This window comes from Balaenoptera acutorostrata, chromosome 13, assembly GCF_949987535.1.
Source record: "Balaenoptera acutorostrata chromosome 13, mBalAcu1.1, whole genome shotgun sequence".
In the NCBI taxonomy this organism is placed as follows: domain Eukaryota; kingdom Metazoa; phylum Chordata; class Mammalia; order Artiodactyla; family Balaenopteridae; genus Balaenoptera; species Balaenoptera acutorostrata.
In genome coordinates, this window is record NC_080076.1 from 383,331 (window position 1) to 410,078 (window position 26,748).

Sequence of the window (26,748 nt, forward strand, 5' to 3'; positions counted from 1 at the left end):
CAAGACTGGGATCGGTAACTGCTTCATCTAGTTTCACAGAGACAGAGAACGATGAGCAAAATGAGAAGACGGGAGTTTGTTTCAAATGAAAGAACACAAAAACCCTTGTGAGAACAACTAATGTAACACAGATAAACAATTTACCAGATGAAGAGTTCACAGCATTGGGAATAAGAATACTGACTGAAAAAACGAGATGAACACATGACAAATTTAACAAGGAACTAGAAAATATTAAAAGAACCCCTCAGAACTGAAGAATACAATAACTGAAATGAAAAATACACAAGAGGAATTAACAGCAGACTAGGTGATACAGAAGAATACTAAGTGATCTGGAAGACAGAATAATGGAAATCACTCATTCAGAACAGCTGAAAGAGAAAAACATAAAAAAGAAAACAGTTTAAGGAACCTTTGGGACAACATCAAGCATAGCAACATTTGAATTATAGGGTCCCAGAAGGAGAAGAGAGAGAGAAAGGGGTCAAAATGTACTTGATGAAATTATGGCTGAAAACTTCCCAAACCTGCAGAAGGAAACAGATATTCAGGTACACGAAGAACAGTCCCAAACAAGATGAACCCAAAGACACCCACACAAAAACGTGTCATAATGAAAACAGCAGAAGTTAAAGATAAAGAGAGAATTCTAATGGCAACAAGAGAAAAACCAAGAGTCACATACAAGGGAACTCCCAAAAGGCTATCAGCTGATTTTTCTGCAAACTTTGCAGGCCAGAATGGAAGGGCATGATATATTTAAAGTGCTGAAAGGGAAAAACCTACAAACTAGGATACTCTACCCAGCAAAATAACCAGTCAGAACTGAGGGAGAATTCAAGAATTTCTCAGATAAGCAAAAACAAAAAGAGTTCATCAATACTAAACTGACCCTAAAAGAAATGCTAAAGGGTCTTTTCTAAGCGGAAAACAAAAGGCTACAAGAACAAAGAATCCATAGGAAAGGAAAAATCCCACTAGTAAAGTCAAATGTCTATTAAAGGCTGTGGATTGACCACTTCAATAAGCTAGTACAAAGATTAAAAAGCAAAAAATTGTAAAATGAACTGTAATAAACAGTTAAGGGATAAACATGAAGATGTAAAATATGACATCAAAAACTCATAACATGTGAAAGTAAAAAAAATGTAGCTCTTTTCAGAAGAATCTTTTAGATCCTTCTGAACTTAAATGACTACAAGTTTAAAACAGGTAGATATAGTTATAGGTCAAAATATATGAACCCCATGGTTACCACAAATCAAAAACCTACAATAGATGCAGAAAAACTAGAGAGAAAGGAACACTAAAGCAAATCATCAAACCACAAGGGAAGAAACTAAAGGAAGACAGAGAAGAACTACAAAAACAATCAGCAAACAAATAACAAAATGGCAATAAGTACATTCTTATCAGTAATCACTTTAAATGTCAATGGACTAAATGCACCAATCAAAAGTCATAGGTTGGCTAGGGACTTCCTGGCAGTCCAGTGGTTAAGACTCCACACTTCCATTGCAGGGGGCATAGGTTTGATCCCTGGTCTGGGAACTAAGATTCCACATGCCACACAGCACAGCCAAAAAAACAAAGACCCATCTGTATGCTGCTTACAAAAGACTCATTTCAGAGCTAAAGACACACACAGACTGAAAGTAAGGGATAGAAAAAGATATTGCATGCAAATGGAAATGTCAAGAAAGGTGGGGTAACAATACTCATATCAGGCAAAACAGACTTTAAAACAAAGTCTATACAAAAGACAAAGAAGGGCGTTTTATAATGATAAAGGAATCAACACAACAAGAGGATATAGGGACTACCCTGGCAGCACAGTGGTTAAGAATCCACCTGCCAATGCAGGGGACATGGGTTCAAGCCCTGGTCCAGGAAGATCCCACATGCCGCGGAGCAACTAAGCCTGTGCACCACAACTACTGAGCCTGCGCTCTAGAGCCTGCAAGCTACCACTACTGAGCCCAAGTGCCACAACTACTGAAGCCCGCGCACCTAGAGCCTGTGCTCCACGACAAGAGAAGCCACCGCAATGAGAAGCCCGCGCATCACAACGAAGAGTTGCCCCCGCTCGCCGCAACTAGAGAAAGCCTGTGCGCAGCAACGAAGACCCAACACAGCCAAAAATAAAATAAATAAAATAAATAAATTTATAAAAAAAAAAGAGGATATAACATTTGTTAACATAAATGCACCTAATATAGGAGCTTCTAGATATATAAAGCAAATACTGAAATATATAAAAGGAGAAACTGACAATAATAAAATAATGATAGTGTACTTTAACACCCCACTTACATCAATGAATATTTCATCCAGACAGAAAATCAATAAGGAAACAGTGGTTATAAATGACACAATAGACCAGTTGACCTTAATAGATATCTACAGGACATTCCATCCAAAAACAGAAAAATACACATTCTTTTCAAGTGCATATGGAACATTTTTGAGGACAGATCAAATGCTAGGCCACAAAAAAGTGTCACAAATTTAAAAGGATAGACATTATATCAACATTTTTTTTGGACCACAACAGTATAAAACTAGAAATCAATCACAGGACAAAAAACAGGAAAAGCACAGACATGTGGAGATTAAACAACATGCTACTAAAAAAAACATTGGGTCAATGAAGAAATCAAAGAGGAATTCAGAAAATACCTCAAGACAAATGGAAATAAAAACACAACTTTCCAAAATCCATAGGATGCAGCCAAAGCAGTTCTAAAAGGGAAGTTTAAAGTGATACAGAAACAAACAAAAATCTCAAATAAACAACCTAACCTACCAGCGAAAGGAATTAGAAAAAGAAGAACAAACAAAGACCAAAGTCAGCAGAAGGAAGGAAATAATAAAGATCAGAGAGGAAATAAATAAAAATAGAGGTAAAAAAAAAAGAAAGAAACGAAAGAGGAGAAATAACCAATAACACAGATACAAAACTTCATAAGAGAACACTAAGAATACTCACATGTCAACAAATAAGACAACCTAGGAGAAATGGATACATTTCTAGAAATATACAGTCTTCCAAGACTGAACCGGGAAGAAATAGACAATCTGTGAAATACTAATAGTGAAATTGAATTTGTAGTAAAAAAAAAAAAAAAAAAACAACTGCCAACAAACAAAAGTCAGGACCAGACAGTGTCACAGAGGAATTCTACCAAACATATAAAGAAGAGCTAATACATATCCTTCTCAAACTATTCCAAAAAACTGAAGACTGAACACTCCCAAATTCATTCTGCAAGGCCACCATCACCCTGACACTAAAACCAGACAAAGACAATAAAAAAGAAGAAAATTACAGGCCAATATCTTTGATGAATATAGATGCAAAAATTCCCAACAAAGTATTAGCAAACTGAATACAATAATATACAAAAGGATCATATACCATGATCAAGTGGGATTTATTCCAGGGACATAAGAATGGTTCAATATCCACAAATCAATCAATGAGATGCACCACATTAACAAAAGGAAGGATCAAAATCACATGATCATCTCAATAAACACAGAAAAAGCATTTGACAAAGTGCAACATCCATTCATGATCTCTCATCAAAGTTGCAGACAGACTATATCTCAACATAATAAAGGCCATTATGACAAACCCACAGCTAACATCATACTCAATGGTGAAAAACTAAGAGCTTTTCCCCTAAAACCAGGAAGAAGACAAGGATGCCCACTCTCACCCCTTATATTTAACATAGTACTGGAAGTCCTAGCCACAGCAATCTGACCCAAAAAAATAAAAGGTATCCAAATTGGAAGGGAAGAAGTAAAACTGTCAGTATTTTCAGAAGCTATGATACTATCCATAGGAAACCCTAAAGTCTCCACCACTAAATGATTTCAGTGAAGTTACAGGTTACAAGATTAATATACAGAAGTCTGTTGCTTTTCTATACATTAATGATGAACTATCAGAAAGAGAAAGCCAAAAAAAATCCCATTTAAAATTGCATCAAAAAGAATAAAATACCTAGGAATAAACTTAACCAAGGAGGTGAAAGACCTATACTCTGAAAACTATAAAACACTGATGAAGAAAACTGAAGATGATACAAAGAAATGGAAAGATACCCTGTGCTCTTGGATTGGAAGAATTAATATTGTTAAAATGGCCATCCTACTGGGACTTTCCTGGTGGTCCAGTAGTAAAGAATCCACCTTACAAGGCAGGAGACACGGGTTTGATCCCTGGTCAGGGAACTAAGATGCCACATGCTGCAGGGCAACTAAGCCCGCGCACCACAACTACTGAGCTCGTGCACCTCTACTAGAAAGCCTGTATGCCGCAAACTACAGAGCCCACGTGCTCTGGAGCCTGCGCGCCACAACTAGAGAAGAGAAAACCCGCACACCACAACTAGAGAGAAGCCTGCGCACCGCAACAAAGAGCTCACATGCTGCAACAAAAGATCTCACATGCCTCAATGAAGATCCCACGTGCTGTGACTAAGATACAATGCAGCCAAAAATAAATAAAATAAATTTTAAAAAATTTTTAAAAAAGAGCTGAAACAGCTATAAAAATAAATAAATTAATAAATAAATAAATGGCCATACTACTCAAAGCAATCTACAGATTTAATGCAATCCCTATCAAAATACCCATGACATTTTTCACATAACTACAACAAATAATCCTAAAATTTACATAGAAACACAAAAGACCCCAAATAACAAAAAAATCTTGAGAAAGAAGAACAGAGCTGGAGGTGTCATGCTCCCTGGCTTCAGACTATACTACAAAGCTACAGTAATCAAAATAGTATGGTACTGGCACAAAAACAGACACTTTGATCAATAGAACAGAATAGAGAGCCCAGAAATAAAACCACTTACTATGGTCAATTAATCTATGACAAAGGAGGCAATAATATACAATGGGAAAAAGACAGTCTCTTCAATAAGTGGTGCTGGGAAAATTGGACAGCTACATGTAAAAGAATGAGATTAGAACATTTCCTCATATCATATACAAAAGTAAACTCACATGAATTAAAAACCTAAATATAAGACCTGAAACCATACAAGTCCTAGAAGAGAATATATGCAGAACATCCTTTGACATAAATCATAACAGTATTTTTTGGACCTGTCTCCTAAGGCAAAAGAAAAGTATTAAACTTAAAAGCTTTTGCACAGCAAATGAAACCACTGACAAAACGAAAAGACAACCTAGTGAATGGGAGAAAATATTTGTAAATGATATGACTGACAAGAGGTTAATATCCAAAATATATAAACACATCATACACCTCAATATCAATAAAACCAAACATCTCAATCAAAAAATGGGCAGAAGACCTGAATAGGTATTTTTCCAAAGAAGACATACAGATGGCTAACAGGCACATGAAAAAATGCTATCACTAATTATTACAGAAATGCAAACCAAAACAACAATGAGATACCACCTCACACCTGTCAGAATAGCTATCATCAAAAAGTCTACAAATAACAAATGTTGGCAAGGATGTGGAGAAAGGAGAACTCGTACTGGTGAGAATTTAAATTGGTGCAGCCACTGTGGAAAACAGTACAGAGCTTCCTCAAAAAACTAAAAATAGAACTATCATATGACCTGGCAATTCCACTCCTGGGTATTATCCAGAAAAAAGTCAAAGCACTAATTTGAAAAGATACATGCACCCCAACGTTCAGAGCAACATTATTTACAATAGCTGAGATATGGGAGCAACCTAAGTGTCCATCAAGAGACAAATGGATAAACGATACATACACATACACACACACACACGGAATATTACTCAGCCATAAGCAAAAAATGAAACACTGCCATTTGCAGCAATGTGGATGGACCTAGAGAATATTATGTTTAGTGAAATAAATCAGACGGAGAAAGACAAATACCGTATGATGTCATTTATTTGTGGAATCTAAACAATAAAACTAATGAATGTATATATCAAAACAGAAACAGGCTCACAGATATAGAAAACAAACTAGTGGTTACCACTGGGGAGAGGGGAGTGGGGAGGGGCATGTTAGGGGATGGGATTAAGTTATAGAAACTACTTAATACTATGTGTAAAACAGATAAGCAACAAGGATATATTGCACAGCACAGGGAAGTATAATCATTATTTTGTAATAATTTTTAATGGAGTATAATCTATAAAAATATGTATTCACTATGCTGTACACCTGAAACTAATGTAATATTGTAAACCTACTATACTTCCAAAAAAAGCAGCAAGAGAAAAACAACTTTTTACATACAAGAGACCCCCCCATAATACTATCAGCAGTATTTTCAGCAGAAACTTTGCAGGCCAGTAAGGAGTAGCACAAAATATTCAAAGTGCTGAAAGAAAAAAATTTCTAACCAAGAATACTCTACCTGGCAAAGTTATCAATCAGAATTGAAAGAGAGATAAAGAGTTTTCCAGACAAGCAAAAGCTAATGGAGTTCATCAACACTAAACCGGCCTTACAAGAAATGTTAAAAGGATGACTTTAAGCTCTAATTACTAAGAAGAAAACATATGAAAGTATAATTCTCACTGATAAAGGTAAAGGTAGTGCATTAATCACTTACAAAGCTAATATAAATGTTAAAAGACAAAAGTAGTAAAAGTAACGATAACTACAATAATATTAAGGGATATACAAGATGAAAAATGTAAAATGTGACTTCAACAACATAAAATGTTGGGGGGGGCAATTAAAATGTAGAGCTTTAGAATGTGTTCAAAGTTAGGTTGTTATCAACTTAAAGTAGACTGTCATAAATATAGATTGTTACATGTGAGCCTCATGGTGACCACAAAACAAAAACCTATAGCAGACACACAAAAGGTAATGAGAAAGGACTCTAAGAACAGCACTAAAGAAAGTAATCAAACCACAAGGGAGAGAGCAAGAGAAGAAGAAAGAAACAGAGGAACTACAGAACACCCAGAAACCAGTTAACAAAATGGGAATAAGTACATACCTATCAATAATAACTTTAAATTTAAATGGATTAAATTTTCCAACCAAAAGACAGAGTGGCTGATGGATTTAAAAAACCAGACCCATCTAGATGCTGTCTCCATTACACACAGACTGGAAGTGAAGGGATGGAAAAAGATGTTCCACGCAAATGGAAACCAAAGAAACCTGCGGCTGCTCTACTTGTATCGGACAAAAGAGACTTTGAAACAAAGTCTGTAATCAGAGACAAAAAGGGCATCACATAGTGATAACGGGGTCAATCCACAGAGGATATAACGTTTGTAAATACTTATGCACCCAACATAGGAGCTCCTAAATATATAAAGAAAATACTGACAGGCCTGCTGTAATTATATACATATAATTTTCATTAATATATATTTACATAAATACACACACATACATGCATACAGTGGAATACTACTCAGCCATAAAAAAGAATAAACTCTTGCCGTTTGCAACAACATGGATGGACCTTGAAGGCATCGCGCTAAGTGAAGTAAGTCAGAGAAAGACGAATACAGTGATCTCACTTATGTGTGGGTCAACTGGATTTAATCACCTTTCCCAACTGGTAGCACTGTTAGATGATACACTCCTTGTACTTTTAAAGAATAAACGCACTTTAATTTTAGACAATTTGTAAAATACAGAAAAACACAAAGAAGGGAGTCACATCTCGTCTCGCACCAGGTGCAGCAAGGGCTTCGCAGCCCATCTCCCCGGACACGGAGAGGTCACAGCTGAGCCTCACGGGAGCCCAGACACGCTGAGCGTTAACTGAAAGCAAACAAGCATGGCATCTTGGCACCCAAGTTCACAGAAGCTTTGTTCACAGTAGGTAAACCGTGGAAGTAACCCCAGTGTCCATCAAAGGATGAACAGATAAACAAAAAATGGAAATACATATGACCAAATATTATCCAGCCTTCAAGAGGAAGGACACGCTGACACACACTACCACACGGATGAAACTGGAGGCATTACGCTGAGTGAAATGAGCCAGTCACAAAAGGACAAATCCTGAACGAGTCCATTTAAAGGAGATCACTATAGAGTTGGCAAAATCATACACAGAGAAAGTAGAATGCTGGGTTCCAGGGGCTGGGGGAGGGGAAATATGGGAGTTAGTGTTGAATAGAGACAGCGTTTCAATTTAGGAAGATAAAAATGTTCCCTGGATGGATGGTGGTGATAGTTGCACAACAATGTGAATGTATTTAAATGCCACCAAACTGTACACTTAAGAATGGTTAAGATGGTAAATTTTATATTACGTGTATTCTAACAATTTTTTAAATTGGGGGGAAAAAAAGGAAATGAGTACAAATTTCTGGTCATAAGCAGTCTAGAAATAACGCTTTGGATTCTTAGCTGATTTGTTCATCCAGGCTCCTTCCCTCTCTTTTCAGGTGCCTGTGTACAAACATCCTTTTGCACACACACTGCCCTGCCGACCTGTGGTCTGATAACCAAGAATACGTGGAGCAATGAATCATTTTGGGGGCCGTGCATGAACGGGCCTTAAAGGTCACATGACACATTCCCAGATTACACTAATTTCTCGACAGTGAATCTAAGGATCACGCTGGTCTTAGTTTGAGGAACAAAAGGAGGAGCTGCTTCAAGCGTGGTTTGGAGTGTTCCAGGCAGAAAGGTGAGGGCAGTGAGGTCTGGGGACAAGGAATAACTTGAATGTGACGCTTCCTAACCGAATGCAGAATTCAGTACCCAAAGGAAAAGCACGGAATGAACCCCAGACCCTTGCAGCAAAGACAGGACTCCTGTGCCACTTACACTCTACAGGGTTTAGAGAACAAAGCCTTTTACACTGTCCTGGCACAAGCCCAGCTGGCACAGTGATCAGTGAGATACCGTCACCCACCTTGGAAGGGCAGCCGGGGTCAGGAGAAGGTGCTCCAGCCACCCTGGAGGTGTTCCTCCTGGCCACTGCGCTGTGCCTCTGCTGAAGGGGTGGAGCTAGTGTCGTAGGGTTTTGGTGGGGCCGGAGACTCGCATTTTCTCTGAACCTGAAATGAGGTAAGGCCGAGGTGTTAGAGCAGGCAGGCTCCGGAGCCACGGAATCACTCACATCCTCTCAGACAACACTTATCCTGACCTCGTCAAACAGCAGAACCCTTTCTTCAAGTAAGTTCTGGGCTGTCCACAGAGCAGAATCCATCCTTGCTGAAGACCACGGGAAGGTTTGCTGACGTCAGGGTCGTGGGTGGAGATCCCGCGGTCACGTGCACCGCTGTTAGCAGCTTGCGATTCGCGTGGGCTTTAGGGCCGTCCAGCTTTGAAAGCGTTTCTTTCTCACCCTCCTTAATCTTTGTAGGGTGTTTGGCCCTTCCCAGGTTGAAAAACACTGTTGGAGAATCTGAAAGTCAAATACAAGTTGCATCAGTTTGCCGTTTCCTTCCATTTGTGGGAATCACATCAGTTGAAAGCAGCAGGCCTGTTGGATTCCTGTTGCAAGGACCGCTTTCAGGTGCTGCTTCAAGTGCTTCCAGGTGTTGCTGGCCTCTTCTCCCTCCCCTCCACCAGTGAGCAACCTCGGCTGCACTTGGGTTGATTGAGCAGCTTTCTCATTTCTCTCTCACTGAGGTCATCTGTTATCACACGTTAAAACATTATTTTTTAAAGACTTATCTTCATGGGGAGGTAGTGTATGCTAGAAAATAAGTCAGTAACTCCAATTTAGATCTGGCTCTGCCAACCACTGTATCATACGGCCTAAGAAAAGTCATTTACCTCTCTGGGCCAGTTTGCTCGTCGGCAAGAAGCAAAGCCTAACTTATCTCTTCCACAGGATTGTCAAGAGACTCAGGTGAGCAGACTGCAGGTACTAAGCAAATGCAAAATGCATACTCTCAGAACCATTTTCTATTGAAACATCACAAAAAAAATCACACCTATTTCTTATTGGAACTCTCAAAACTTGCCTTTAAAGAAAGCCTCATTTACCATCAAACACCTTACAAGGCACAAGGAGTATGAACCTTTGTTAAGGAAGCAGCTCAGGAAGGCACGTTTCTTAGTCGACAGGGCACAGGTGCTGGATTCGGGCTCAGGTCACACCTGAGGCAAGTCTCCTCCCTCTGGCATCGCCGCTGAAGTAGCTGGGAACGACGAATGGGTGAGTGAGGTACCTCATGGCTACACGTGCCTGTCTACAGCCACACTGGTCGCCATCTTCAGCGGCTGCATCGCATTCTTAGCGTGGCACTGCTGCACGCCATCAAGAGGTTTTGAATATGTATCCTTTAAAATTAATACGAGTCAGAAAGCACCTCAGCCCCTGCTCATTTGTAAAATTCCTGTCAGGTTTCACAAATGGTGATAATGGAAACAAGTTAATCAAATTGAATTAATAGTTACTTCTATTAAGCAACGCTATCAACTTAAAAACATAAGCACTCCATGTAAAAATAGTTTTGCAATTCAAGTTACCAAGTTAATAACCAACATTATTCTTTGCACCGTCGTTAAAAACTTTAAAAAAAATTTTATTCATAAATTAAATGCACAAATTCAGTTAATCCTAAACTAATCTTTCTTTATTACAGAACAAAGATTCAGACAGGAGTCTTGAAGACTTCTAAGGAGAGTTGATGAGTTTGCGGGTATGTTGGATTATATCTCAAACATTGCTGTGATTTAAACACTAAGATATAGTCATATATTTAAATTACCAAGATATTTGGATTTTTAACTAATCTATCCAAATATTCAGATGCCAACCGAATTTGCAACAGAAAAAAAAAAGCTATTTGATCTATTTACCATCTTTTCATTTCAGGTTATGATTTTGCAACTAGCACCTGGCAAGGAATCAATGTTAGGATTTCAATCTCTAGGGCAGTTCACGCTTCAGTCTGTGGCAATTTAACGCCAACTCACAGGTGGGCTCAGGTGAAAATATGAGAACGAATCAGGGGGAAGGGGCTGAAGCAAGGTAAACACAGACCCAAGTCACCCACGCTTGTACAAACTCCAGGAGCCTCCAGTGATGAGGGACTGAACCACTGAACTCAAAAGGTCCAACATGAAAGGCTGATTTTGACAAATTTTAGAAACCTATAATACGTTATACAGTAATGAAGACCACATTTATCCAAAATTATGTCATCAGAGTAACTTGTTCCAGCCTCACCCTTTTCTTTTAGATTTTAGGTTTGTAGGGACTCTGCACATCTTGTACATGAAAGTGCACCTCCCACTTCCCTAAAGCCCCTGAAGTGAGGCAGACACACTTGATGTGTGTAACATATTCTGACAGCTTCAGATGAACTCAACAGTCAAAGCACTTCACCTTGTTTTACTGGGACTCAGGTTGCCCTTTGCATTTTTATTAGCATCTTTCTACTACTGGACATATCATCTCAATCGATATAAACTATGATAGGCAGACAGATATGTATAGCACATACCCAGGAAAACCTGGTCCAAAGGTACTTTACTGCTTTAGGAAGAAAAGTCTGCAATATTATCCCAATAGTGAAATACTTATAAAATAATGTTGCTAATAATCTTAGACTATGCACACAAAGTGTCTTAGCAGTGAGAAACCACTACTGGAAGAATATAACATTACCAAATGTAGGTAGCAGCTTAATTTTTTAAATAAATGAATATTAAACTTTAAATCAAAGAAAACTAATCATTCTGGCACTGTCTTCCTTCACATCGCTTATCCTCACGGGCAGAAGGTCCTGACCATGCGGGGTGTGTGGAGAAATGTAATGAAAGACAATCTCTTAGACTTCTATGCTAGTCTACATAGTTTGAGTTACAACCAAATGATCTAGAGTGAGGTGGACTTTATATTAGAAGGCAAAAGACTCTTATGTTTACCCTCAAAAATATACTGTGTTCTGAACTCTTTGAATCTGTCTAGTCTTTTTTTTAATTGAAGTGTAGTTGATTCACAACATTGTGTTAGTTTTAGGCATACAGCACAGTGACCAGGCTTTTTTGCAGATTATATTCCATTACAGGTTATTACAAGATATTGGGTGTCTAGTGTTTTTTTTGTAGCCACTTTGGCAACCCTGTAGGACAGGAATGCATTGATGTCAACTAATCTATCCTTACACAAGTCATTGCAAGGAAGCAGCTTACTAATTAACTGTCCAGGAATTGGCAAAGACCCATTCTCTATTTCTAGTGCATTGAAAATAAAACATATGATTATACTGAGGCCATTTCTTATGAAACACAGAAGGAATCACCTCTCCCCACCTGCCATTTTGTGAATGGAAAAACAGGCATAGTACAGCCAGACCAGTGTAGCTTCTCAGATGGCAGAGTAAGGTTAAGTAGTTCACACCCTGAACTTCTTAAGTGTTGAGAAATTAGATTGAGGATATCATTTAATTACACTGCAACCCTCAGACATTATGGGTATTTTGATCCTGGATATAAGCTATGTTTCATTTGGACAACAGTGTGCAGTTCTGGGAATTCCCTGGCGGTACAGTGGTTAGGACTCCACGCTTTCACTGCGGAGGGCACAGGTTCAATCCCTGGTCGGGGAACTAAGATCCCGCAAGCCGCGCGGCAAAGCCAAAAAAAAAAAAAAAAAAAAAGTGTGCAGTTCTAAACATATATTTAAAGATTCATTTCTAAGTGGGACTCAGATAGATAAGAACCTGTAATCAGAGTAATGGTAATGTCAATCTACTTTGATTACTGAATAGATCTCATAATGAATTTACCAAGATTTTCCATTTTCGTTTTTAAAATTCTGAGTTGATTCCATGTTGTCAGTAACAATACATCTATTTTTAGTATCCCAGCTTCACCTTTAGTCATCAAATCATCTAACACGGAATGTTATGTAGAGGCCAAAAAATTGGCAATGCCAATAGCTAGGATATGGTTAGAAAATTCTACATACTGGGTGTTGATATATGTGTATCCTGCTTACTTCTAAATTAGTGACTTATTGGACCAAGATGGTCACTACCACCACCTGTGAATAAAAACAAGGTCAGCAGTGAAATATATGGCAACAACAAACAGGGCACCAAGAACCACTGTGATAACAATGTGAGTTCTGGTGCGAGGTTATTGATCTTCTGATATGTTACTAGAAGGGCACTCACCTTAGAGCTGAACGTAGTGAAAAGGCCTCTGCTAACATGCCTGGAGTCATGTGACTGGAGTGGGGAAGCAAGCCACTGGCAGGGCTAAACTTAGCCTTCCCCAGTGAGCTTCAGAAATTCCTGCATCAGCTGCCCTCCTTCTTTTGTGTAAGTTGTCTTATTGATGTACGTAGCCACTCCAGTTAGTTATTTGAAAGCACATATAAAATCTAGACAAAATTAAATTTTAAAAATAACCAAAAATTACCTTCCCTGCAAAATGCATAATTTCTTTAAAATGATCTCATGACTTTCCCAGTGTTTTCTTAAGTCACCTTCCACAAGACAACAGCAAACTGAGGATAAATCTCCTGTCCTTTTTAGGACCAAAGATGCTTTCCTTGTAATGAGAAGACCTTAAATCTAAGTCTGCATGGAAACTCCTTCTAGAATCTGTGAGCTGTAGTCTAAGTTTGATATCATATTAACTTGTGTGTGCGTTTGTGTGTGTGTATGTGTGTCAGTATCACTATTTCATAGACAATGTAGGATTTTCCGGGTCTTCAGTCTAACAATTCTGAAAGCTGCTCCACAGAGGATTGGGGAGGCAAAATGAGTCAACTTATCTATAAACTCTAGCAAAACTGTTGTTTTTACTGATTTTACAACTCAACTAACGCTCAAGATAGATCTATATAGAAACATTGTTTTAAGAAAAACTACCGAACCATTACTCGTTGCTATTATTCAATTTTCTCTCGATTATGTTTAGGCAAATGGTAAATTAATATATTAAACTTTCCATATCGTGGATTGTAAACTGTAAGCAACTAATTTCTGAAAAAATATATTCATTTATGACAACTAATTCTGAATTTGCATTTGATAGTATGACCACATGATCTTAGTTTGTTCATAGCAAACATACCTATATGGCTGAAGTTTGATTTATCATTTAAATATTGATAAAATTCTAAATTTTAATTGTTAAAGTTTTCCTTCTGAAAAGGAATTTATGTAATTTTTTGTTTGTTTAAAAGTAAACAAACACTGCTCATGATTTTATGAGTGGGATAAAGATCAGTGGTTTGGGAAGCACTTTCTTTAACGGGCTGTGAAAAACAAATGTTAGCTACTATTTAGCAGCGTTATATACATTTTCCCTCTCAAAACGTGAGCTAGGGGACTTCCCTGGCAGTCCAGTAGTTAAGACTTTGCCTTCCAATGCAGGGGGTGCGGGTTTGAACCCTGGTCAGGGAGCTAAGATCCCACATGCCTCCTGACCAAAAAACCAAAACATAATACAGAAGCAGTGTTGTAACAAATTCAAAAAAGACTTAAGAAAAAAAAAAAGTGAGCTAGGTCATCTGAGTGAATGGTGTATTTGTTTTCCACCTGCCAATATGGTGGCCTTAAGAGATCCCTGTCAGATACAACAGATTTTGATTTGTATTTTAATCTACTTTACAAGGTAACCCTCCTAGATATCTTATCCCAAATAAGCATAAAATTTAGGCTGTTTTCATGTGTCATTAACATAGGCCTTTGAGGTTGATAGTGCCAGTAAATTGTCATCTTATCTGTATATTATGAAAAATCTGATAATATAATCTAGACTTTAACTTTCATCAACGTTTAAACTTTTTACTCAGATGGTTCCTGGATCACAAATTAAGAAAATCCTGGGTTTAGAATCTGAAAGAAAGTAACTGCTCGGCACTGCTACGAGTAGTATGTTCTTAGGGCACATTCACTTACTATGAAGAGTTTCCCTCTAGAACATCTTTATTGCTAAAATGATTTTTAAACTTTTAAATTTTAAAAACTAAGTAGTAATTAGGACAGGTTATCAAAAACTAGAAAAATTCTAAAGCTGAGATTTAATAACTGCATAACAGAAAAAATAGATGCCAGAAGTATAAATCAGCAGGTGTGCTACAAGGTGAAGCTTTACGTTAAGGAATGCATGTTTAGATATTTACTCTCAGCACCTATGAAAAAGGAATTGGTTTGAGAACATTAAAATTATAACTATCAGTAAGAGAATGAAATTAAGTTTAAGTGTTTAAGACTAAAGAAAAGTGGGACTTCCCTAGCGGTCCAGTGGCTAAGACTCCGAGCTCCCAATGCAGGGGGGCCGAGTTCAATCCCTGGTCAGGGAACTAGATCCCACATGCTGCAACTGAGTTTGCATGCCGCAACTGAAGATCTCGAATGCCACTACGAAGATCCCGCATGCCACAACTAAGATCCGGCCCAGCCAAATAGATAAATAAATAAATAAATATTAAAAAAAAAAAAAAAACTACAGAAAAGTTTTCTGGCAGTACCTCATAGTTGGAATTTTTATTCCTTAGTTGATAGTTCAGCAGGGACTCTATTTAGGAACATGGGGAGACATTATAAGATATCTAAATAGCAAATCTGTGTGTACTCCTTTTATTGTGGCTCTAACCAGGACTGCCCTCCTTTCACTTTTCATTCACAGCACATCACGTCATTGAGTTCATTACGCAAAGCATTTAGAACATTACCTGGCACACAGAAGGCACTGCTACTGTTGGTGCTGTAACCATCTAGGGTCAGGATGCCCTGTATATCTCGACACCTAAAGGGCTACGTGTGCGTCTAGAGAGAGCAGACAGATTTATTACAGACAGTACTGCATCAGTTAAGGGACATGACACCATGGGGGGGTGAACTGTCCTCTGAGTAAGGTGACCAACTTATCCCCACCTGCCCGGATGCTCGCAGTTTTGGCACTGAAAGTTCAGAGAAATCCCTCAGTCCTGAGTAAACTGGGACGGCTGGTCACTCTACCTTGGATCCCATTTCTTCATCTTTAAAATGCAAGTAAAATAAAAGCTACATCATAAGAGTATTATGAGGCTTAAATGGGGAACTATGTGAACAGAGGAATGTATCATACCAGCCAAGAGCATGACGCTCGGCCCCCAGGTCTCGCCCTAGCTCTTTTCACCTAACTAGCTCCCTGCCTTGGGCGACTTACTTAACCTCCCCATGCCTCAGTTTCCTTTTAGGCACAACGAGATACTACCATTTACCTTGTAGGATTGTTGAGAGTTAAAATGCATGTCAGCTGTGCACAGCTGAGTAAGCACTAAGTAGATCATTATCATTGTCGTTAAAATACTCAGCCCATTTCCTAGCAATAGTAAACTGTTGATAAATGTTTATTATCTACTAGGAAGGTCTGTTTAAAAACGATGTAAAAACTAGGTTAGTGTTTTGGGACTTTTTCTTTTCTTAACTGGTCAGGGTTGTTGCTTTCTTTTTTTTTTTTTTTTTTGTTGCTTTCTTTAGTGAACTCTTAGAGAGCTGCACATAATCATCATATGTGAAGAGCTGTTGGAAAAGGGTAACAGGAGGTGGGCAACTGCCCTCCCTGGCCACACCCCCCCCCCCGGGAACTCGGGGGCAGAAGAGCAACCGTCTACTGCAGGCCTGGCCCAGCTGCTGCCCAACTGCAGCACAGCACAGGATTTCCAGAGGTCTTATTTCAAAACTGAATGAAGAACCAGAACCACATGGCTTCTGCAAGGGAGACTGAACTGGCCTGAGCTTGAGGGAGAGGATGATGTGTCCAGAACACCAGGGAGGCCAACTGACAACTCTCATATGAGCAACAGCCCCTTCCCGATCACCACCTGGACCAGGAACTCCTGGAAGAGCTCCTTGGCCCGGGAATGCAGTCCAGCGTGGTGATACAGAAGGCTAGTTTTTGCGGTTAGCTGGTGGTATGTGGATGAGGGTCTTCTGGCCCCTGTTGGCTTTTCAGGACCGGCCTGGCTTCTTCACTGATTGGCTATGTTTTGTTTGATCTCACTGATGAGGGGGAAGGGGGAAGAGTGGGCAGACACCACCTATACCATGTAGTCTTCAAGCTACTGCAGTACCAACACTGCCCTTGTACCCAGCACTGTCCTCGACACGGCCATCTCTGCTGTCTGCCTGCCCTCATGCCAGCCCTGTGGCCCATGTCACAGAAACTGAAGGCAGGTACTCCCGCAGCTGTGTCGGAGTCCCGCAGCTTCTTGCACGGTCAGACTCCGAGGCCTACTGTCCTCGAGAGCTGTAGGGTCCACACTCGGCCCTTCCTACCTCATTGGCCTGCAGCTTTCTAGAGAAAACATTCATGGGCCTTAGGACAAGGTGAAATCAAAGCCGACTTGTTCCTCAGCTGAGTTGCTAAGGCAATCCGACAGACTGAGATTTGCTGGCAGTTTCATTCTGGAAGCAGCATGCTGAGGGAGGCGTGGGAGAGCAGTGACCAAAAGAAGAATTAAGCAAAGGTGTGGGTGGTGAAGGTGCTTATCCTGTCATTTGGTGGACGAAAAGCTTTCTGGAGCACTCCTGAATTACTCTCTCTCATTTATTAGTCACTGGAACAAATGAAGTGATGTGGTCCCTAGTTATTAAAAAAATCACACATCCAAAACAAGGGTGTGTTAACAGGATTCAGAAGCTAAAACAGTATCCTACATTCCAATTTGTCTTTCACTGAATCGACTTCAAATATGTAATTTGGGGGGAAGAGGGTAGGAGAAGGGAGGATTCATTGCTTGCAGCAAGGAGAACACGGAGGATCTTTCCCAAGCAGTGTCTCCAAATATGAAATATTTTTAGAGCTCATGCTACACAGATTAAAAAATTTTTTAAAGTATACAATTATTCGTAACCGTGGTAATAAGGATTGTCTCCTTTCCTTCTCAATTTCTAATCTTTTAATGGATAGTTTAAAAAACCTCCACCACTATTAATCTATAGTTTAGTTTTTCATTTTCAAATTATACATTTAGGGGCTTCCCTGGTGGTCCAGTGGTTAGGACTCCACGCTTCCACTGCAGGGGGCACGGGTTCGATCCCTGGTCAGGGAACTAAGATCCCGCATGCCGCACGGCAGAGCCAAAAACAGTAATAAATTTACTCATTTTTTACATTTGCAAGAACTCCCACGTGCTTTTTGAAGCTCAGCTTATATCAAATTTTGATCCATAAGCCTAAAAAATTATTTAATAACCAGTAACTAGCATAGTATAAAAAGACTCCACATCAAAAGCTGAAATACAGCTGGAAATCAGAATTCCTTCATCACAGTGGTTCTCCTCGGGGGCTGATGCTGCCCCACAGGGACACCTGGCAGGGACACATCTGCCAGCCCAGGGGGCGGGTGGAGGTGCTACTGACTCGGAGGGTAGAGACCACGGACGCTGCCCCGATCCTGCAGTGGACAGGACAGTCACCCGAACAAAGAACGATCAGGCCCCAATGGCAACAGAACCCCTAACGTGCACAACTGAAGAAGGGACGGTCAAACCATGCAGACGGCAAGCTGCGCCGTTCGGCACAGAGCACAGCCTGGATGGAGAAAGGCCGACTCCCAGCCACCGCCAGACACGGCAAGGGTCTCTAGCCACATCTATTTTGTGACCCTGTAATTAGTTAGCCCTTTCGGGTTGTGCTTATTTTCACAATGACAAGTAATGTTTTTTAGAAAATAAATATGGTATCTACTTCCACGTTTAGATTGTTCCTGAGTCACCGTGATGTTTTAACAGTTAAAAGAATTAAACAGTTCTACTTGCAGTGGTGTAACAAGTTTTAATTCAAAATAGACACTCTGAAAACAATAGGTAAAAAAAAAAAACTTAAACAAGCTCTTTGAATTTACAACAGAGCACACCAACAACCACACACCAGTTTCACGACTGCCTCAAAAATGTACATTACAGCAATGACATGCAGCTATTATATTTTAAAAATCCGTACGGTAACATTATCTTATTTCCCAGAGACTGTCTTATCTTCTGAGTATGTTGCACAGGTGCCTCTGCTGTTATCACCAGCACTACGACTTAAGGTCTAAACTGGATGGTCTCCATTACTGCTTCTGGTGCTTTAAGTTATTTTATATTGTGTGAAAAAACCAAGGCTTAGCTGTCCAAAGGAGAGTAATACACTTGAGCTCCTTAGCAATACCCCACCCCATTAACCTGGACAACTAGGCGATGGGAAAGCCCATTTCCCCAAAATGAATACATTTACCTCTAGGAAACTGTCAGAGATTTAATATACCAACCAGGAGACTAGCTCCGGTCTACTCATTTCGCCTTGTCCCCTGAAAACCTGTGTTTAAATTTCAGTCAGTCGCCACACCCAGGGGCCAACATGTTATCCTGAGTAACACAGTCCTTCCCTTTCACTGGTTTATGAACAGTTAGGTTAGGAGGAGAGCTTGTGTGTGTGTTTTCAGTGTTTGTTCTAAAGGCACTAAAGATTTATTGTCTTATCTTTGAATGGAGAAAAGACTTATCAGCGTATCAAAAAGAGGGGAAAAGTCTACACTGAGAAGTATTTTTGTACCTACAGAATTACTTTATTTGTAAAATAACTCTTGACTTATGAGCTTTAATACCAGACTTCAGGTTCCGCATATTTTTAACAAATGAAAACATTTGGTTTTCTGAGTTACAATCAAAAACAGCTATTAGGACAAACCTGAAAAACGTAAATCAAAAGTATAATCTAGTAAGCAAATACCTTACAAGAAGAAATCAGCATAAGTTAATGCAGTGCATCCTTAAGGAACCAGACATGTCACAGGGGCTTCTACTCACTTCTCTAAACATTTACTGTATCATCTGCTGCTACTTGTGAAGCTGAGGGAGAGCAGTTTTAATTCGCAGTTAATCAAGTATTCTGAAACAAGCTGAAATTTCCTTAAATGAGAAACAAACATATATAGATTTCAGTTTTTAGCATGATACTGACACTACTGGGAAAACAAGGCGTGCATGAAATATCAAAAGATTTAATTTACATGACAGAGGAAAAAATGAAAAACAACTGTTACAAAATCAAGCTGCAGGAAACAATAAATTTGAAAGAACTATTCACTTCTTTATAGAGAAGTCTTTCTGAGCACCTGAAATAAATCTAAAGAGCAGCATAAAGACCACTGAAATTGATTAGTTCAACATACAGTGAAGAAAATAACATTTTTTAAAATCTCAATTGAAAAAGACTACTAATTATCTAGTACTTTAGATTTCCTAATTTTTTTTTTTACAAGTTTTGTGGTTGATAGTCAAAGCTCAATCTGTGTTTAACATTTTTAAGTTCAGACATATCAAAGCCTAAAAGTACAGAAGGCTTGTGATTTTTTATTGCTTTCATGCAAATATACCTTCTTTTTCCAAAAAATGAAGCCACGTCAATTTTCCACACCCATAAGAGTGAGGATAACAGTTCTATTTCCTTTTTACTGGGATATGGTCTCTTGTGGAAATAATCTCTAAGAAACTGCTTTTTTTCTTCATAAGAACGGTCTTCATATTTTTTAGGATTTAATGCTAAAATCTGGAGAGCATCATCATTAACGAGGGGTCCCTCTGTCCTGCTTTCATTCCTCTGTCTTTTAAAAGGCACGACGCTCGTCCCCTTCTCTGGGGACGGGTCTGTGTCAGCATTTATGATGAGAGGCCGCTCCTCGCCATCCCTCTGGTCTTCAGCCCCAAACTGGCCATCAGGCATCTTTCTCTTCACAGAAAAACTGGAGTCGTGTATCACCTCACCATTGACTAAAAGCACTTCACCGTTCTCGATAAAATTCGGCTGGACCTGCAGGCCTGAGCTGCTGTCCTTCGGAGCACTCCGACAGCGCAGGAGATGTATGGCGATGGCCGCCAGAGTCATGTTGCCCGTGTAAACCCCGCAGCAGTGGATGCACTTGAAGGCCGGGGACTTCAGGACCGTGTGGACCGTCGGCGTGATGTGGTGCCGCTCCTTCAGGTGCAGCTCGTACGCCTCGGCCGCCACGAAGGTGCCGAAGCAGAACGGGCAGCTCAGCGCCTGGCGGCCAGGCCTCCCGGGCGCACCCTCGGTCTGCGGCCTCACCTTGATGTACACGGGCACCAGTGACTTGGAGTGTATCCCAGCCAGGACGGCCAAGTAGACCTCCCGCTCACCCAGCTCCTCCCTGGGCAAGATGGTGATGAAGTCAAGGTGGGGAAACCGCAGGCTGCCATTGGCATCGACATCCAGCTGAAATCCTTTGTCACTATAGTCCACGGGCAGTCTCCTCTTCCCTAAGTGCATGGCCCTACTATGCTCTGAGAGGCCTTTAATATCGTGGAACGTGCACGGGCAGAACAAGCACCCCAGGCCGTGCACCAGTAAGTGGCGGATAAGCTCCGCCTCTGAGACTAAGCACTTACAGGACAAACACCGAACTGTTTTCTCTCTCATCCACTTTAGAAATGGTGCACATGCCGCCAGCTTTTCCGGCTCCAGTGTTTCAGCGGATTTGGATTCGCTGTGCTTATGTGCCACTTCCATGTGGACCTGGTAGACATTGGAAGGGAAGAGCTCGTTGCAAACTGGACAGGTTTTCCACTGCTTTGCCTGTTTGAGCACCTGATTTGCCTCTGCCACAGACGCAGAGGGCTGAACGAACACATTCTGAGTGGCGTTCACCACCGCTGGCGGGGAGGGCAGGCTGGCCATGGAGCCGGCCATCTGCGCAGCCGTGCCCGACTGCAGGAGCTGGATGGGCATCTGGGGAGGGGCAACAGTGGCGACACTTCCAGGGGGCACAGGCAGAGTGACAGATACTGGGGCAAGTGTGTATGTGGGAATCCCATTCACTTGTTTCCCTGTGGGTATTAGTTGTCTGAGAATAGAGCCTGACGTTAGGAAAGCGGTGTTTGGCGAAGCCCCGGGTCTAATGGGCTGATGTGCAGGCAGGATGTTGGTACTCACAGACTGATTAAGCTGCAGGACCCCCGGCCTCACTGGCTGGCCCACAGGAAGGACCCCTGACACGACAGGCTGACTGAGCTGAAGAACACCAGAGTTAATACCCTGGTTCACAGGGAGAACACCTGACGAGACCGTCTGGCTGGGAGGAAGGAGCCCAGGTGGGACTACCTGACCTGCAGGGAGAACCCTCAGTGGGACCGTCTGGCCAGGAGGGAGAACCCGCGGCGGGACCGTCAGCCCAGGGGGGAGCACCCCTGATGGGGCCGTCTGGCCAATGGGGAGAACCCCTGACTGAACCACCTGGCCAGCGGGGAGAACCCCAGAAGTTGCCGTCTGTCCTGAAGGGATAACCCCAGCAGGGGTCATCTGTCCCGCAGGAAGGACCCCTGACGGGACTGTCCGACTCACAGAAATCACTCCTGGCGAGACCGCCTGAAGAACTCCAGGGGTGACAGAGGGATTGACAGGAAGGACACCGGACCCAACAGGTCTATTTACCGAAAGAACTCCAGGCCCAACTGGCCTGCTTATGGGCCCAACAGGCTGGTTGAGGGGCAAAACCCCCGGGCGGATGGTCTGGTTTATGGGGAGGACACCGGTTCCGACAGACTTATTTACAGGTCCCACTGGCTGACTCAAGGGCAACACAGGAGGGTTTGCTGCCTGATTAAGTGGAACTCCATGAGAGAGAAAGACAGGCTGAGGTGTTGAGGGCGGCAGAGTGAGGTTGCTCTGGCCCACTGGCAGAGTACTGGAGACCAGAGTCACATGAGACTGGGCAACGGCAGGCGGAGAGTGGGTGAGGCTTCCAGAAGCGCCCGAGGCCACAGTCACCGGAGGGGGTGCACCCTGAACGGGCTGTACCACGGTTTGGCTCTGACTGTTCTGCGGCAAGGCAAGGTGGAAGCAAGGAGGTGTGGCTGGGAGGCCCGGAGCACTGCTGTTGGGTGGTACAGCCGCACGTGCAGCTGGTTTTGGAGCAATATGCATTTGCTTCGGAAGTCCAGTCTTCTTAATGTGTTCTGAGATCACAGACCTAAGCTTATTCTCCAAATCCCTGTGTATATCCGACGTCAAAATATGGTACATTAAAGCATCCTGGCTGCTGGAGTTGGCGTTGCACTTTTTACAGTAATACCTGTCGGATGGGGGCATCTTCTCTGTAGAAAGGGTGTCGTCAGCTCTTGGTTGCTCACCCATCTCCTCGGTTCTCAGGCCAAAGTAGGAATTAATTAAGTAGTGAAAATGGGCTACCAGCACATGCTTCTTCATGCTGTAGTACAGAGTGTTTGAAAAGTTACATTTTAAACATGTAAAGCTTATCACATCGCTCCTAGATGATTTAGTTTCACCTAAAATATTCACTGTGTAGTTCTGGACTTTCCGAGCAGGTGCATGAAACATTCTGAAGTGCCTTCCCACAACTCTGGGCTGAGAGGAAAACACACAGTTTGGACAAGGGATCACCAGCTCTTGGTCAATTTCATCTTCATGGTAACGATGTAAATGATTTTTGAATGAAGTAAGCACTTTTGTGGAGTATTTACAGAGGCTACAACAGTATGGTTTTGTTCGATATCTCTGTTAAAAGAAAAGAAAGTCAAGCATAGTTTAATAAAACTATCAGATGCTACACCTTCTACAGCTGACAAGTATATGATTCTTTTTCTTCTAACTGGCTAGATCTAGTGCTATGTTGTAAGGGAAAAGTACCCACGGATAACGTGTAAACAACACTAGAGACCCTAATTCAAATTTTCACATGTCACAAAACAGTATTCTTTTCATTTTCTTTCCTTCTCAAACATTTAAAAATGTAACAACTATTCTCAGCATGTAGGCCATACAAACACAGTTTGGCCCCAAAATCACAGCTAGCTGAACCCTGTTTCCAAGCCAGCCATTAAACCACAAATCTCATTACTTAGTCCTATACTTTGAATTGATGCAGTCCTAACTGCATTAATCAAAATAAACTCAATTTTCTGCACGAAAAAGTTATTTTCTCCCCTTCTCATCCCACTTCTCTTAGTTCCAATGTTGTTTTTACTCCAAATTCTAAAACTTCTGGCATTTATCTAACATAACCAAACTTGCAAACTGTTAACCCCATCAGCATCGTCTTCCATCTCCCAGATTCCTGGAGCAGGCAGGAGACACATGGACAGCGCATGGCACAAGCAAGTAGCCAATAAACCACGCGACAAGCACTGAAGAAAGAGGGCCTGTGCCTAACTCACTGTGAAGAATCCTGAGGTAAGTTCAGGCCACAGACTGTAACTCTGACAGTACGGTATTTCTCTGTAAGGCAAATATGGGAAATTCCACAAGCTTCGGGCACAGGAACAGACATCTGTACAGCAGCTGGCCAACTGAGGAGCACAGTCTGCTCTAGCATCCGGGAAACCTTGCTGGTCTGACAACCTGGAGCAGTATGACAGCCTCTGGACCCCAGGGCTGGTGCCCCAGGAAACACGGGCCCTAGCTTCACAAAGGAGGAGGGTTAAGGTGCGGACAGGTTAAACACTGGGGCAGAGGCCTTCCCATTCTGCAACCCTTTTTTCAGCTATTGCAGCGGCCGCAGGCCACCCCCCTCCTTCCCAGATCTGTGCTCTTGTGACCGCTCTCTTTCATACACACATACACATACTCCCCTCCTGTGGGTTTTGTCACCTTCTTTCCTAGTCATGCAGTTCTCCTCTTGGGTCACTGGTCAGAGAAATCACCCAAACACATTCAACAACATGTTACTATTGCCTTCCCAGCAATTAGAAATCCCAGGTTCTGGCACTTCCAGGAGGATCTATAATAAACCTAGGGCAACAGCCAACCACAGATCACAAAGTAAAAAAAACATTTTTCACTGATTCTGACACACTCTTCCCCCCATACTTTAATATCTCTGAAATCTGAAAACACCTTACAACTGACAGTTCAATGCTGCAACACAGCTTAAGTGTGAAGTATTACTTTAGTTTCATTGGTGGTTCATTTTAAAATGGTGCATCTTATACTCCACAAAATGCTGTACTGAAAAACCAGATACTTAATGAAAATTACACCCAATTAAAGAGTCAATAGCACTTACTAACCACTTGTTACTATCTGTTAGTATTGAACAGATCTTTGGGTTAAGAAAAGATTTCTTAAATATGACACCATAAGTATGATCCATAATAGAAAACAATGACAAACAGGACTTCATCAAAGTAAGAAATCTGCTCTTTGAAAGACACTGTTTAAAAGATAAAAAGACAAGCCACAGGCTAGGAGACAATATTTGCAAACCACATATCTAATAAAGGACTTGTGTCCAGAATCATTTTTGTGGACATGTTCAAGTCTCAGTAAGAAAACACATAACCCAATTTTTAGAAAACTGGCAAAACATTTTAAGCATCAAATACTTTAAAGTAAAGAGGGTATCCAGATGCCAAACACACGAAAAGATGCTCAACATCATTAGTCACTAGGGAAATGCAAATTAACACCAGAGAAGATACCACTACAAACCTATTAAAATGGAAAATAAACAGTAAGTCCGTAAGCACAAAATCCCTGACAAAATATTCAGAGAAAAACTTGTATGTGAAAGTTCTAGGACAGTGAGCCCTTGGTTCACTGTAACAGATTTAGAAAAAATAACCAAGGAGAGAAGCAGAGAAGAAGTGGAGCCAGGTGTTCTGGGTGCTGGTGGAAACCCTGTGCCCGTGACAGTCCCTGTCTCCCCGTCAGCCTAAGGCCTCGTCCTCAGGTCCCACAGCAGCTGGGCACCATCACCTGGGCTCCATCACCTGACACAACCTGAGCGTCTCCGTCCCAAACCCAGAAGTCCAACACATCTCATTTCTCTGCAGCACGAGCCGCATAATCCAGCAGGGTCACACTTTTCTGCTACGGTGCCCGAAACCGTCTCTGTTCACATATCCTATTACCCAGAGACAAATTAAAGCAAGAAGCTACCTACGGCACAGAGAGGGGTAAGGTACTGAAACGAGCAGACCACACAGCCTCCACTGTGCCAGGCAACAGTGGTTTATTGGGTTTTTTTCTCAATATGGTATCTACTTAACAAATTCAATCTCCACTCTTTCATATCGTTATTTAACTTTTTATGCCAGGCCCTATTCACCCGAACAAAAACATAAACTCCCTGAGGAAAAGAACCCTAACTTTCACCTCTTTGTATCAAGCACTCAAAGTTTTACCTACTTTGTAACAGGAATTCAAAAAATGTTTCCTGATGAAAAGCATATAATTATACATTATACTGCACGTTATGTTACAGAATCTTTTAAGAATTCGGATGAGAAAAATCAGGGAGGCCCAAGAAAATATTCACAAAGCCAAGGTCTTCAAAACAAGGCATATTTGAATAGCCATGAGCTGCTCTGAGCACAATAACCGAATCAAAGCAGTTTCAAGGAATCCTGTGTCTGTGGGTAGAGAGGGGAGTGTCGGGTTAAGGAGGATAAGAGACACAAAACAGAGGCAGAAAGCAGGACTCAGGAGGACAAGGTGACAACGGAAATGTTTTTAAATAAAATTCTGACAGCAAAATGACTCACTGGCTACAGGAACTTGTTTTTAAAGCCAGAATTCCCAAGGCCAACACGACCTGGCCTAACGGGCTGGGGGAGCGGTGAGGGGGACAGTGAAGTCATATCTGGGACGCGCTGGTTGGGCGCTGACGAAGGTGCTAGCCCAGTGGCTGGGGGGAAGGAAGGGTTTTCCAGAAGAAAACACTTTAAAAAGGAGAATTCAGCAGTATGTCACATATTTTAGCTCGAATCTGTTTAAGTGTGAGGCTTCAAATTATTATAAACTGTGTTCCTCGATTCAAACTCCATATTCTTATTTTAATTTTTGAAACCAGGAT

The 26,748-nt window shown here is 41.3% G+C and overlaps 1 protein-coding gene across 5 annotated transcripts in view; it reads right to left on the reverse strand.

Annotated features, from left to right (window-relative positions):
- Positions 1-26,748, reverse strand: part of ADNP2 (ADNP homeobox 2) — a 58,824-nt gene that overhangs the window by 9,255 nt on the left and 22,821 nt on the right. For 2 of the 5 annotated variants that reach the window (XM_057526346.1, XM_057526343.1), the window contains exon 4: positions 18,695-23,450. In XM_057526346.1, coding sequence (XP_057382329.1) covers positions 20,175-23,450 — 3,276 coding nt within the window. In that variant the 3' untranslated portion in view covers positions 18,695-20,174. Of the gene's footprint in view, positions 1-8,884; positions 9,030-9,118; positions 9,380-10,001; positions 10,122-13,109; positions 13,319-15,601; positions 15,717-18,694; positions 23,451-26,748 lie in introns of those variants that run through there. The other 3 variants (XR_009005020.1, XM_057526345.1, XM_057526344.1) reach the window with 3 other exon arrangements.